The sequence below is a fragment of the Lepisma saccharinum genome, chromosome 1 (assembly GCF_977018435.1).
Source record: "Lepisma saccharinum chromosome 1, izLepSacc3.1, whole genome shotgun sequence".
In the NCBI taxonomy this organism is placed as follows: Eukaryota; Metazoa; Arthropoda; class Insecta; order Zygentoma; family Lepismatidae; genus Lepisma; species Lepisma saccharinum.
The window spans coordinates 18,061,175-18,076,925 of NC_139229.1; the positions used below are offsets into that span (position 1 = coordinate 18,061,175).

The 15,751-nt window shown below is 38.9% G+C and overlaps 1 protein-coding gene across 1 annotated transcript in view; it reads right to left on the reverse strand.

Moving 5' to 3' along the window:
- The window catches only part of mtTFB1 (mitochondrial transcription factor B1), a 31,815-nt gene that overhangs the window by 11,049 nt on the left and 5,015 nt on the right, over positions 1 to 15,751 (reverse strand). Inside the window, exons 2-4 of the mRNA XM_083119728.1 lie at positions 15,030 to 15,226; positions 2,497 to 2,654; positions 1,053 to 1,206 (exon numbers count right to left, since the gene is read on the reverse strand). Of these exons, the coding sequence (XP_082975854.1) occupies positions 1,053 to 1,206; positions 2,497 to 2,654; positions 15,030 to 15,226 (509 nt within the window). The remainder of the gene's footprint in view (positions 1 to 1,052; positions 1,207 to 2,496; positions 2,655 to 15,029; positions 15,227 to 15,751) is intronic.

Sequence of the window (15,751 nt, forward strand, 5' to 3'; positions counted from 1 at the left end):
CTACCTACCTGTGGGTGATCGCAGTGATGATGTTGAAATGAAACACCACCCCTTATGCCTTTAGAATCGGTTTGGAAGAGGAGGTGAGGTGCTGTTCGCATTAATACAAGTTTAGTCAAGCAGGCAAACTAGTTATTAAGAATAAGGTTGATTCAGTATACTAACAATGGCAGTGAGCCTGAGCAGTTTTATGTTAGCAAACATGAAAGTGAGCCGTGCTTTTTCTTTCTTAGTCTTTTAATTTCAACTGCAATGAAAGGACTCGAAATTCATGCGCCTTTCAATTGTTGGCATCTCGGCCAGTGGTAAACTGTCTGGTGTTTCTTTGTGGTTGTTCCGAGTCGACTCGGAACTTCCGACATGCGGACTTCAGTTCTAGTGTTGGATGATTTCAGGCACGATTTGATTTGCTTGTATGTGTTCCTGTGCTATGATTGACTGGATAATTGTAACAAACCATTAGCTTTCATTGTCTAAAACTTAAGTATTTCAAAAATTTATTTTTTTACAAAAATAGAATCAAATTATCGACATTCAAACAAAAATCAATTACTGCATGTTTATCCAAACAATATTTGTGTGTGTGTGGGGGGGGGTGTATGATGAACCATTCCTTTGGGGGGGGGTTTGATGAACAATTTGGGGGTACCATCCTCGGCTTTGGGGGGGGTACCCCTGAGCAGCTTGTAATGTTACAAAACATTGTATTTATATCTGAAGGTTGCTTCCCAAAAGACACGTGTTACTTGTTACTTCAATCTGAAGCTCTCTACAGTAACATTACAACAGAAAATTTTAATAAAACAAGCAAGATTCTACTTATATTAGAATGATCATTTCTACAGAGTGACCACAAACAAAAGAATCTTCCAACAAAATCCTCCGCACACCTCCCCCTCCATCGGTTCAACTCTGGCCACAAGGAAGCATACTCCACTCTGCCCTTCCATCCCCTCCACGTGAGAGTACGATGCACAGGCTCTTTTACGGAATGGTACAGAACACTTCTAGAAATTCTACTACCCAAGGCAAGCATTTACTGTCAATCATACCTTGCTCCTTTCAAGCTGTACTTCTGTCTGTAACCGAAAATAGTTTTTACAACTTTCTCCACAATACTAAATGGAAGAGGAATAACTGGTTCAACTAAGGGCGTAAAATGTACAACTCCTACGTCTACATCTGGTTTTGGAACAAAAGCTGATCCTGCAAATGAAATCAAAACATTACACAGCAAGCAAGCAAATTGTATTCTTACTAATACTTTACATTATTTACCCATAAAAGTAGTCCAGCCACACTGTAGAAACTATGCTTCATTTTAAAATTTACTAATCTCTAAAATATAGACAGACACTCCAAAATGGTTGGTCAATGACCTTAGGAGACCAATACAGCCACAAAAAGTATAATCAGAAAGGATAGTGCTTGTACTCCATACATTATTGTGTGTTCTGAAGACTACACAATAAAACCAACTATTAGGGGAATCATGTTAATGTGTGTTTGCGACACAAAATATTTTGGATGGTCTGCAAGTCTGTAATACGTATACACAATAATTACTAATGGATCAATTCTGTTCATGTCAACTCTTTAACAATTTTTCTTGTATGTACGCATTGCTTGCATTATAGAATTATTTTCCTGTAGTTTACGGTTATTACAAACGTCACAAAGAAAAACTGTTTTCTTATGCTTGTAATAACCGTAAACTACAGGAAAACAACTCTTTTTTATTTCTCATATAGAATGTATTTTTTGACATGCAATGGCACAGTGTATCAAAACTTTTCCCACAGTTGAGAATAAAATCTGATAATAATTTACATTAACAAAAATTTAGAAAAATATGAAATAAGGTATGATTATGTATGAAAATATCACAATATTTCTAGTTGTTGTTGTGATTAACTTTGCAAATTTCATATTACCTTAACATATTGCATTGTAAAATATTCTTCATATAAGGGTTTAAAATTCACACATGATTTTCTGAAGTATACCCGTGTGCCGTGTGGTGAACAAAATTCCACAGTGATTCTTTCTCAAAGTTCAAAATATTGTGGAAATTAAGCAAAATGCACAATGTTCATTAGTTCTGTACTAAGAGTTGTTTGGTTTATTTTACTTAGCTTTTCTGCCACTTTTGGCTAATCGCAAAGATGAGGATGAGTGATGATATGATGAAGGGACACTCACAAAGAAAACCCAGGATAGGCTGGGATTTGAACCCAAGACCCATTGCATCATAGCATGTTGTGCTAACCACTGGGTCACCAAGGCACCAGGAGTATCTCTAACTCCTAATTATCTCATTAAGAGAATATCAAAATATTTTGAACTAAAACACTGGTAAATCGTTACGGCACAGTTTCAACGCAATGTTTACCTTCAAACTATTAAAATTATTCTAAATCATTTTGAAACAATGCAGTAGTCTTGCAGATGTTAAACTACAGGTCAACAAAGTATTAATTTATTCTAAACACTTACCCGGAATTGTAAACTTATGGTCTACATCACACCAATTCTGGCACATTACAGAAAGCCTGCACCTCTGGTCTTCAGAAGCCTGGGCGACCATACGTTCTGCAACCTCCTTTTGAAAAGTAAGTGTTAATTTAACCCTTCCATATGACCAGGCATTATTCCTATAGAAGAACCAACAATCAGTAAATCATGGAAAATAAAGAGATTTAAGGAAAAGATTAAACAAAAACCAATAGTTCATAAGAATCTGTTCCTTAATTTGCATACTAACAACAAGTACTAATCAAGGCTGAGTCAATACCAGCGGTATCGGTTTGAATTCATTTAGCAATACCAGGCAATACTTTTCCAGCATTTTGGCCTTTCATGTGGTCCACAAAAATGCCACGCGACACTTTCATGGAGTCTAATTATCCAGGAAATTATGGAAAATTTAGGTAAAGGTAAAATTCCCCATGCACGGAAGGCACATTTAGGCATTTAGGGGATGTAGGGATAGGGTCCCACATATTCTCGATCTCGGCCACATTGGAGGTGTGAAACACTCCCTCCACCGTTACCTCCCAGGGTTGCCCCCAGGTACCCACTGATTTAAGACTGGGTGAGCCCCAGAGCCGCTTTATGTGGGGACAAGGCCCGAAAAATTCCAACACTAGATCATCCATGCCGGGTCTCCCATGTGGAAGTCAGATGTGGTGTAGTTACCACAGCGGTTCTAAATTATGCAATGATGCCTTCACTAAATTGATACACACTAATATTGATGAAAACTTTAAAAACTTTTAATTATTTTAATTTCAAGCACCAGTATCGGTACGAGTATCAGCACCAGCAACCAGCATCTGCATCGGGTCAAGGTGATATCGACTTAGCCCTAGTACTTTCTTGAGCATAATCCACCACTTGCAACTGAAATTTTGATATGTGCTCGATCCATGTTTCCCTGACCACTGACCTCAAGTAATGTTGGAGAAATTGATTTGATTGAATTGTTGTTTCAAGTCCACCTTATGATAGGCTAATTGGGACTGGTCCTACAGTTTAAAGTAGGATCCGAGCAGCTGACCCTTTGATTGCAAAGCGACGACGTTACCACTACACTGCCAGGAAACCCCTAAATGCTGGGAAAAGTAAGCATCACCTCAATTGCTTTGTTAAACCCTATACTTTTGATCTTGGTGGGTATAAGTTTAGGAATGGAACATTCGCATACTTCGCAATACCTTTGTTTCAATTTTTTTTTCCTTGAGTAAAAGTATGAGAAAATTATTTCTTTCCAAATGGTACTGTCAACAACAACAAAAAACTCATAGATGTAAGTACACTATACGACGCACGGTTTTAGAAGCGATATCGGGCGGAGTTACGGAGAGCGTGTCATTGGTGACCAGCCAATAGCAGGAGTGCAACGTTGTCCAGTTGGGAAACTGCAGCGAGCAAGTTAAGCGCCGTGTTCTGTAATTTTTTTGCGCGCAAGAAGTTCTTTATAAAACTCCCCACTTTAAGGTTCATCATTGCATGGGATACGACATTATCAACCTGACTGTCCAAGTCCCATGCATTTCCGTCGCCTACAGCCGGAGATATCGGTTCTCGAAGAAACAAGGGAAACAGCGCGTCTCTACACACATACAATGACCCTTCGTTTTCCTTCAGTGTTCCGTCTGTTTTTTTTTATTTACCACCTTGTTAACTCCGCTGAGTTGTGACTTGGTAAAGCTATGGGTGTCAAATTCAGCTGAATATGAACAATGGCCCTTGATTGTCGTGGGCGTTTTCGAACATTGTGAGTCTGAGTCACTTTCAGTTCAGCGTTTTCGTAACAAGGGCGGTGTAAGATAATTGTACTCTTACGCCACGAAGAACAGTTGTGAGACGATTCAATATGGCCCTTATTGATTGACTAAATGTAAGTTTATTTTACTTCGCTTTTCTGCTACCTTTGGCTAATCGCAAAGATGAGGATGGATGATGATATGATGAAATTGATGAAGGGACACTTACAAACACTTATGCCCGGACCGGGATTCAAACCCGGGATTCCTGGCATCGTAGCATGCTGTGAAGTCCAGCCCTTATGTTCAATAGTTATGCAAAAGTTTGTATTCCGCAACTGTTACTTAATAATTTTGCGCCGGCCTCCATGGTGGAGTAGTTAGCATATCGTGCTACGACGCCAGGGATCCCGGGGTTCAAATCCCGGCCTGGACATTGATTTTGTGAATGTCCATCCATCAATTTCATCATATCATCACTCATTCCCATCTTCGCAATTAGCCAAAAGTGACAGAAAAGTTAAATAAAATAAAGTAAATCAAATCAAATTAATAATGTCGCTCTCGAAACCTATTACAAGTAGTACAGGCACCAAGGGTAAAATATAACGTTCACAAGACAGAAATCTAGTGTATTCTTGCTTCAAGGAATTGGCGTCGGAAGAAGTGCGTGCTGAAACAGTGTTTTCTCCGAATCGAGAACTGACGGTTAAAGCGTGTGGTGTCTGTGTGTATACTGTGTTGCGTATTATAAAACTGGGTAACGTATCTACCACAGAAATCGGTGAACCCCTATTCAAATCTTCTGGGAAACGTGCCAGAAAACAGAAACGAGAGTGATGATGATGGTCTTGCAGTTCCACTATAATAAATACCTTCAAACTTCTTTCAGGTACGAGTTTCTCTTATATGCTGCAGTGATATGATGTAATCCTGTGTAGAATTCTTTACTATATATTTCATTGTATTCAAATATCACGTGCATGCATTATATATAAAAAGCTGAATATTGGACACGGTGAAATCTCTGCGTTTCCTTTCCGCTAGCAGTTGGTTTGGCAGCAGTGCGACAGCACTGGCTGCGTATTGGCTGAACTCATGTTCCTTCTGAAAGCATACGCCGTATAATTTTCATTAAAAAATTAACCTAATGTTCCATTATGAAAATACAGAGGAAGCAAATTCAGGTAAAATCCTATGCTTGGAAACAAATATGTCAAAACAAACATATCCTTGCAACAAGAGTTTGTACATGAAAATTACTGTTAATAGTAGTAAAACATAAATTTTGTTCATTATTGTTGATTCAGGATGATGGATGGGGATTGTTGGATATTTATCGTAAAAACTAACCACAAATTATTTTTCTTTTATATATCTTTATATTCGCATTCAACATACCTTTATGTTGGTCATTTTGCTAGTAATTTGTTTCTGTATAACTTCAATTGTTTATTTTGTGTATATCTAATGCTTTAAGAAATCTGCACTCCCATTGGTTAATTCATTCTGAGCGTGGTCTCTCGTTACCGCCATATCTTTTACACTTTGCAGTTTTCAGTGTTCGAAAACTGGAGCGTTGCAGACAATTAGGCCTAACGTGGCTACGTTTCATTCGTGGCATTTCAGTGAAGTGCAGTGATATGTAATTGATAGAAGCATGCACATTTAGTTTTTGACGAAAACACAAAATGTGAAATAAAACATTGTAATGTTAATTTTTCATGTTTCTGAAAGGTGTGAGGTGCATTTTCCTACCCTGTTGTGTCATGAAATGATGCGAAATGAACTGCAAAAAGCGAAATGGACTCTTAAAACACAAAATTTACCATTTATATACCGATGCGACACTTTCTGAAGTCTGAAGTATCCTGTGAGTTATGCAATTTACAGAAAATTTATTACTTCTGCTGCAAACCTTTGAAAAGCAAAAATGGACCCCTTTATACAGGAACAAACTTCTGGTAATGATTTAATGTACTATTAGAAGGGATATGTTTATTTTGCGTAATAGTGAAGTTTTTAAATCAAATTTGCCATATTCCCACTTTTAAAACCAAAATGTCATTTTATATGCTGCTTTTTCACTGCTATAACAGAGAAATTTCATTTTATTTACCACTTTTGAACCCGAAATTGACTGTTTTTGTACCGAAATTATTTACCAAAAATATGTCCCTCTAGTAATTGATTATCACAAGAACATTACAGTGCCCGATATCATTCATTCAAAAACTAATGGCGTGTTATTGTAACAGTAGCTGCAAACCTTGTGTAAACAGTTTCCGTAGGCAGGAAATGTAATAACGTGTTGTGTGTATGTATACAGGGTGGGCCAAAAGTCAGGTGAATGCTGGTCAATGCTGGTGTGTTGGAGGTCCACTTTGGCCATATACGATGTTTGGTGGGGTGGGGCAAACCCAAGGACACATGTGACCCACCCGGCAGCCATCTTGGAATCCGCTATCTTGAACGCAACTTAGGTTTTTTAAATTGAACCATTGGCATGTGACATATCATTTCCAATTGTTTCTTCGTCAGGAGTTCAATGCCGCAAACCGTTTTGTCATATCGTAAACCTTTTCCAAATCATGGCCTGTTTTATCTTTGCAGGTATCTCCGACTGAATAATGGTGCTGACGACCGAAGAATGTGTGGAGATCATCCTCATGTGTCGAAATCGGAGCTCGCGTGTGGTGGCTGCAGAGTTTAATGCATTACACCCCGATAGGGAGTCAATTTCCCACAATGGTGTGGCCAAACTCATCAGCCGATTCCGAGAGACGGGATCTGTGGCCGATAAAGCATGCACTTGTCGCCCGAAAACGTCAACAGATGAGGCAACCACTGTCGCTGTCCTCTCATCCTTCTCCAAAAGCCCCCAACATAGCACCAGACGTATCACCCTTGAATCTGGAGTTAGCCGAACGTCCATACGGAGGATACTTGCCATTAACAAGTGGCACCCATACAAAATTCAGATGCACCAGCATCTCACAGAGGGCGATCCTGATTGTCGGGTACAGTTTGCCGAATGGGCGACGGAGGAACTGGAGACCAACCCGGATCTCCCCTTGCAGGTGTTGTTCTCCGATGAAGCACTTTTTTATATAAAGGGAGAAGTGAACAAACAAAACCACCGTTACTGGAGGGACAACAACCCACACTAGATTGATGCATCGCGGATGGTTGGTTCCAAGCAAGTTATGGTGTGGTGTGGTATTTTTGGCACGAGGATCATTAGCCCATTTTTCATCTTCGGCACGTTGAACGCCGACAACTACCAACGATAACTGGATTAGGAGATTTTCCATAGGTTTTGTCGGAGGATGGTTCATACTCATGCTAGAGCCCCTCCCCACTACGGACATTGTGTACGGGACTACCTGGACCAGCAGTTCCCTGGGAACTGGATCGGGCGTCGGGAACCGGTAGAATGGCCACCACGGTCACCGGACCTCACGTCTCTCGACTTCTACCTGTGCGGCCACCTCAAGGCCATGGTTTACGCCGTGAAAATACAGAATTTACAGCATCTGGTGCAGCAGATTGTGAATGCCTGTGCTGCTGTGTGTCTGGAGACATTGCTGGCTGTGCATGAGGACTGGAAGAGGCATGTGGCACAAACCATTGAGCATGAGGGTGGTCATTTCGAGCATGTGTTGTGAGGAGACACAAAGGGGGAAAGACAGGCCATAATTAGGAAAAGATTCACGTTAGGACAAAACGGTTTGCGGCATTCAACTCCTGATGAAAAAACAATTTGAAATGATATGTCACATGCCTATGGTTCCATTTAAGAAACCTAAGTTGTGTTCAAGATGGCGGCCAGGGTGTTCACATGTCCCCTTGGGTTTGCCCCACCCCCCAAACATCATATGTGGCCAAAGTGGACCTCCAACACACCAGCCTTTCCTAGGACAATGCTGTCACCTGACTTTTGGCCCACCCTCGTTATACATCGTTATAGTTATTAGTATGGGTCCATCGTGATATAATCCATTCCAGAGAAATTGTAAGTCCTAACTTACAAATATGCTTACATATTTAGGTCTACAGGGCAGGATTCTCAACCATCACTCTTGTAGGCCCCTCTCAAAATTTTAATGCACACTATTTAAATTTTTTCCATGTACATACTTGTTGCAAGGTGTGAGAGTTCTCTTACAACATTACATAAAAAAAAACCCATGTATTTGTAAGAATCCTAAATTAGAAGAAAAATATTTGGTGGTTACACAGATTGGACTGGATGATTTGACTAATAAAATTGCTATGGATGCATCAGTATTAACTATTTGCATCCACCGAATATGGGGACGAAGCCCCTTCGCAAGTAACTGGAGTCCACAAACAAAAAAGTGAGGTTTCAATACCAAGTGTAGGCACATAGTGGTTCAGAACCAGATTAGCGTTTCTGTTCATAGAGTGGAGTAAAAATAATTCAAACATTAATTTGAGTACATATTATGGAGATGACATTCTTATCATGGCCAATGTAATATATGGAATGACAGTGCATGCAGGTATGAATCTTGTAACATGAATGTGATGGAAACGCTGAGAAAAATATTATTCGTGGAAATATCAGGTTACTGCAGGAGTGAACCTGGTTGAAAATGCAGAAGACTGAGCATTTGAATTTGAATTTGAATTTAAAATTGTGGGTGCGTCAGCACTAAGGCTATTTTGCACCCATCACATTATACGGGGTCCAGCCCCTTATTGTTACAAATAACAACTCTATCGTTGCAACTAAAATCATAAAATATTAAAATGTTCTGACTTTCGTTAAAAGCTGAGGCTGTAAAGGGGCACTCAGCACACATAAGGACAAAAAAAACAGGACAATACAAACAAAATTATACTGGCCATGGGACCAGTCGCCAGAGCCTCGTTAGTCTTCAGTCCAGGGTGTACTAACGTGGAAGTGAGGTTGACATTTGGGTGTACTACGTGGAAGGTCACCCCTTACACCCCGACTGAGCATTTGGAGAGGACAAAAGGCACAGTAGTGATCCGAAAGGGAACAGAGAAACTGACATGACTCGTGTGAGAGGAGCATCTTGGTGATAAGACAGACAACTTACATATTTCCTGCTATACCTGTTCATTCTCGACAATAAAATGACATCAGGCTCTTTATCTGAAACATATATTCTGTCACATTGTAATCAAGAGATACCAGGTTCGACATTTGGTGGGGGCACATAGTGGTTCAGATATCAGTTTGAACTGTAAGTTCAGTCACAATTAGCCTATCCATGCATAAAAGTGAACTTAAAGTTCAAAATATATATTTTTGGTCATTCGAAGATCCAACCTTGCATTTATTAGTAACAGCACCAAACGATTGCCATGACCCTGATAAGAGCTGAGGTTGTAAGGTGGCACTAACACACACAAGGACAACACAGGATGTTACAAATTCCACAGAAAGTTATGACTATATGCCAGAGCTTCATTAGCATGAATGCAGTTTCTATGGTGTGCTTCATGGAAAGAATTTGAATATTTTTGTATCTTTGAAAAAGATCACCCATTACACCCCTGCAATGCAGTGGCAAGAGAGAGATTTACATATGTATTTCTTATGTGGAGAGATTTGTTTAATTTGGAACTCCAAAAATGTACAGGGTGTTCATAAAGTCCCAGTACCATTACAAAAAAAAAAATAGCTCGGAAACTACATGCAATAGAACAATGCCGTTGCTTGCAAAATGTGTATTATAACACTGATAATGACAGTTTGTTTGTTGGTCCAAGGACGTTCGAGGTCTTCTGGATAAGCATTTCTCTGTCAGGTGAATAGGCCATGATGGACCTATTCCTGGCCACCGTGCTCTCCCGATATACCCTTGGATTTCTTCTCCTGGGGATATGTCAAATATTTTGTTTACCACACTCCTGTTCCAGATGTCGCTACTCTTTAAAGAAGAATAACGGACAGTATCCTAACTGCTCGGGCGTGTATAGGCAGAAGTGGATTACCGCCTTGAAGTTCTGAGAGCAACTAGAGGGGTGCACATTGAGGTGTATGGCATATAAACATGGAGAGTTGTAGCTCATTTTTCCATCAACAGCATTGTTTTATTGCATGTAGTTTCCAAGCTATGTTTTTTGTAATGGTACCAGGACTTTATGTACACCCTGTATAAATAATACTGATTATACCTAACATACACTGATAAGGGTGCCTGCAGAAGGGTACCTTCAATTCATTTTAGAATTCTCCATAAATAGCAATTCATTAAAGATCGAATCACATGGAGCTAGATTTTCTGCTAGAATATTCTAGATGGTGCTGGATTGGCTACCAGACTAGAAATGATAGCTGCCACACTGGTTTTGGCAAGTAGACCATGCTCTAATTGCAAGTTGCTTCTCTGTTCAATACTGCATTAGCATTAACAACCGACCAAAGTGAACGTCTGTTCTTGTGAAGATAATCTGTGAGTTTGGAAAGGAAAATTATTTTTTGTCTGTGGTGTTTGTGTGGGGAAAAAAATTGTAGTAGCAGAAATGAGATGCACTCATATTTATAGAAATTTATCCATAGCAATGAGAATTGCACACAGCAGATGAGAATAGCCGATAATGAAAATCGTTGAGTACGCCTTGATTATCTTTCATCCAATTTCTAACCCATATTGTTCTTTTCCTTCCTAAGCCTTTATTTTTTGCAACTGTATGAAAAAGGAGCAGTAGCTACTCCCCTATGATGTTCTTTTAGCTGCTCGTCCACTTCTTCGGATTTTCTGCTCTAGACAATGATTGATTGATTGACTGAATCCACTGTAAGTCCACTTTATGCACAGAAAGGTTAATGGGGACTGGATCTAGAGTTTTAAGTGGGATCCGAACCACTGTGTCATGTGCCTTCACTGGGACCCCTTGATTACAAGGCAACGACATTACCACTATGCCATTGGGGAGGCTAACTCTAGGCAATGTCTTGTGGGAACAAAGTTCTACCAACAAGTATGATAACGAGAATGGTGCAAGGTAAAAACTAGGGCTGAACCGATGCCGATGCCAATACTCTTACTGATTCCCACCGATACTTGAAAATTGCAATAATTAAAATTTGTTCAAAATATTAACCAATATTTGTGTGTAAATATTATTCTCCAATTATATGCATCAATTTACCAATAAATTTGCTTCAAAATATTCAAGAATTACATCATAATATTGAAATGGATGTTATGTAATCACAAAATACAATTTGTTATGCAAAATTGGTGCAAAATAAAAATAAAGTTTAAATTTTGCATAATTTCCAGGATAATTAGAATCCGTGAAAGTGTCGAGCGGCATTTTTGCGGATCCCGTGAAAGACCAATGTGCTGTAAAAGTATCGGCTGGTATCGGTAGATGAATTCCAATTGATATTTTCCAATGCCAATACCACTTGTATCGGCTCAGCCCTAGTACAAACCAATGAGAAAGTACTACACCACTAACCCAAGGCCAAGCAGTAAATCCAGCAAGAAAGTTAGCCTCACGTGATTCGGCCTTAAGACTGGTACAGGTTCACTGCAGGGAAATGTTAGTGGTGCAAGTTAACAGAGATGCAAAATAATCCAAAACAGTTATTTTTAGTGGTTTCTATTTTATTTTATCTGCGACGTTTCGACCTGGTTTCCAAGAACTTTTTCAAGCTACACCAAGATATACATACAACACAACCTCACATGGCTATATATCCCCTCACAAGGCTATATAATTCACATCATAAGAAGAACAGAGAAGAAAATTAAAAAAAGAACAAAGAATAAAGAAAGAAGATAAGGATGCACAGGAAGAGAAGTAGTATGTGAGCGTGCCATTCAGAAGAAAGATGGAGAAAAAGATAAGAAACATCTACGCAAAGTATGGACTAAGAGCCGCCTTCAAGCCACCAAAGAGCATCGAGAAATGGTTTAATGAATACAAGGGAGAGAAGAAGAGTGATGAATTGGCAACGGCAGTATGGAGTAGAATGTGGTGGATGTACAACCAAATGCATAGGAGAGACAGGGAGAAGCATCAACGCGAGAATTAAAGAACATAGGAGAGGAAGATCCAAGAACAGCATTAAGTGAACATATGTTGACATATGGGCACAGGATTAAGAAAGTGCAAATGAAGGAGAAGAGGGAAAATAAAATAGAGAGGAAAGTGGCAGAGACAAAGTAGGATATGCATAAACAGGGGAGAGAAAATGATCAAAAACGAAGGGGAAATTAGAATGAAAATGGGTGGAATTAAAAAAAAAAAACATGTGGAAAGCAAGTTGGTTAAGTTTCCAGAGCCACAAAAATGGGAGATTTCAACTTGCCAGATCAGTTAAAGGAGAAAGGGAAGGTCAGTGCTACCAGAAGGAGGAGGGAAGGGAAGACAAGAAGAGTAGGTCACAGGATCGAGGGGAGGGGAAGAAACAGCCAGCTATGACATATGAAAGGTGGAAAAACCAGTTCATTTAGCAGGAAATAAGGACACACCTTATTCATTCCTTAGAAGTGTAGAGTGAGTAGCCATGTGAGGTTGTGTTGTTGTATGCACATCTTGGTGTAGCTTGAAAGAGGCCTGATAAAATACAATAAAAACCAAAAAGTGGTTATGCGAACCTTTAAGAAGAACACAGTTAATACAAAGGGAAGGGGGGGAGGATATCATGGAAAAATCTGAAGTCTACAGAACTGAATGTGCAACACGCAACCTGGAATACATTGGTGAAAGTAGCAGAGCTGTGAAAACATAATGCAAGAAACAACAAGGTCAGGGGTGGAAGCCAAATGTAATAGTGAACAAATATGCAAAATGAAAGTCGCAGAAAAAAAAAAATCTAGAGAATTAACAAGATTAAAACAAAACAAACAACTAATATTAAATCATAATTACAGCAACATTGGGGACTGGATCAAGGTCATTCAGCAGGCAACATAAGCTGAAATAACAGCAGAACATTTGAAGCAAATCAGGTGATGTCACTGACATTTCCAGGCAACAGTCAACAACACATCGTAACATTATTTTATTCTACATGACGACCATCATACAATGTGACTGTACAGCAGTCAGCTCACGAGAAGATCCCCAACAAAGGGAGGCAGGGTGAAGGGGTAAAGGGAAGGACTGGTCCATTTGCAGATTTTAGGGGTAGCAGAAAGTCTTCCGCTGCGGTCTAGTGTCCTTTTGGAAGTGCGTAGGAGTTGATTTCCGTCAGTCACACAAAGTGTGTGTCTGCAGCAACAGGTTGCTGCTTTTTTTTCAGTGTCCAGACTACTTTTGTATTGCTTATCCTGTGTATCATATAGACTGTATTTCAAAGAATTAAAAAAATAGTATACGGCAATGACTTTAGTGTTACCAGATGACAAACTTTAAAAAAGAGGACATTTTTAGATTGAAAAGGTTGCAGCACTTCGAACACACGTTTTGTGCTTACTGGTGTTTTAGTGAGCTTACGGATCACACACCTTTGGACAACAATTGTACACTGTTTCTGTATAACTAATAATAGGCCTCACTGTAGGCAAATGCTGAATATTCTAATATTTATTCACTATGCCCGTAATATTATACTTACCGTTTTTGTAAGTCGCCACTAACTCAAATCAAAGTAAGCCACGACATATCGCATATTAGAAACTTGTTGTACGCAATGAGCCGCAGTAGATGTCGCAAATGCTTTGAAATCAACACTCCACACTGCGAGCGGCGACAACAGAAGAGATGCAAAGTTCAACAATTTTTCTTTGTTGGAAGAAAAGTTTCTTGTCTTTGCAGTACAACTGAGTGTTGTATTTCTTTACTTTGAAATTGAAAACGGAAACAATATTAACGATTATTTACAAATAAAATTTTGTTACTAATCTTGAAGTTAAGCAGTTGTCTTTATCCCAGAAAAGAGGATATTTCCAATTTTCCTAAAAACCTGCACGGACCAATTTTAAGACCCGAAAAAGAGGTTTTGTCTGGGTAAAAGTGGACGTCTGGTAACCCTAAACGACTTGTGTCCCTGCACCAGTTACAGCAAGCTCACGTGTGTTTCTCACTGAGGGTACACTCCCCCAACCTTAATAGTGGAGTTGCCTGTCACTACTTCACTTCACTTCCATTGGGGATCATCATCTGAGCGGCGAGCTGTACCACATTTTTGAATGTGTGCACATGAATCATTATTTTATTAATTTTGACATGGGCAAGAACCTGATGAAGGTTCTCGTTTGATGAGCCAATACATAATCTCAACAAAAAAGGAAACTACAACAAGTGAATGAACATTCCTTTTCACATGTAATGGATGGTTACGTAGACAATTAGTAAGAATGATATGCAAGAACTTAAATTGAATCAGAAAGGGAAAATTTAACTAAATGTTTTAAAAATCTTCAAATCTGTATTTCAGTATACTTAAATTTAGAAATCTATGTGCATTAAAATATTGAAATATCCATAACTGAGAAAGATTCTCAGTTCTAATTTTACTGAAGTAGAACTTTAAAATGAATGACTCTTCAAGTTAATTTTGAACTTTAATATTTTTCTGTGCATTCTACATGTTTTAAAGTATATCCCACATGTCACGTAACATTATTTTCACATGTAATTTTTCAACATTGAGCACAATAGAACAAGTTTAGCTGTATACTTTTTAATGCTAGGACTACTGAAAAAAAGAGTGAGTATATTCTATAAGAAAATATGCAATGAATCATCATCATTGATAAGCCTGCAGCTCTGTACGACCTTTCATAAAAGAGTAGAACATACCTCTCTGAAATAGCTCGGATCCATTTAATAATAAGTGGTGTGGAAACATTGAATGGCAAATTTCCAATAATGTGAATATTTGGAGGTGGACTTTCCCAGGACACCCTTTGATCCTCTGGAAAAATTTTCTCCATATTAAAAGACATGACATCACCCATTATAATTTTCATACGGTCATGTGATGCTTCTGAAAGAAACTGAAAAAAATAATAACAGTACAATTAAATTAATTCATTTGTAGTGATACATCGTTAAGGAAAAAAATGTTATGTGCTGGTAATTTGTTATGAGTTCTGTAACGGATGGATTTTCAACCATTCCTTACAACAAACCAGATTAATATAAAATACATTTTATATTTCATAAAATATCTGAACTCATGGTATTTGACTTGGTGCTAGTCTTAACAATACTGGAAGTCTAGTTTATTATGCGCAAATCAGCGTGCCACCACCAAAGCATACAGTCTCTGTCTCTTGGCGAATCAACAGCATGGGAAGAGGATAAGTCCAATTCATTGGCCCAAAGGCCATGGTTGGAATAAAGGGGAGTGGCTAACCCATAAAAGGGTGAACTATTAGTAAACAACTTCAAGGTTCTCTGAAACAAGGAAAACCGTGATCTCGTGATTCCCAAATATGGATAATTGCTCTAGGACTAAATATGGGAATCTGGTGATTACCCATCATGGGCTATTGAGGAAATGGACTTATGTAAAGAGC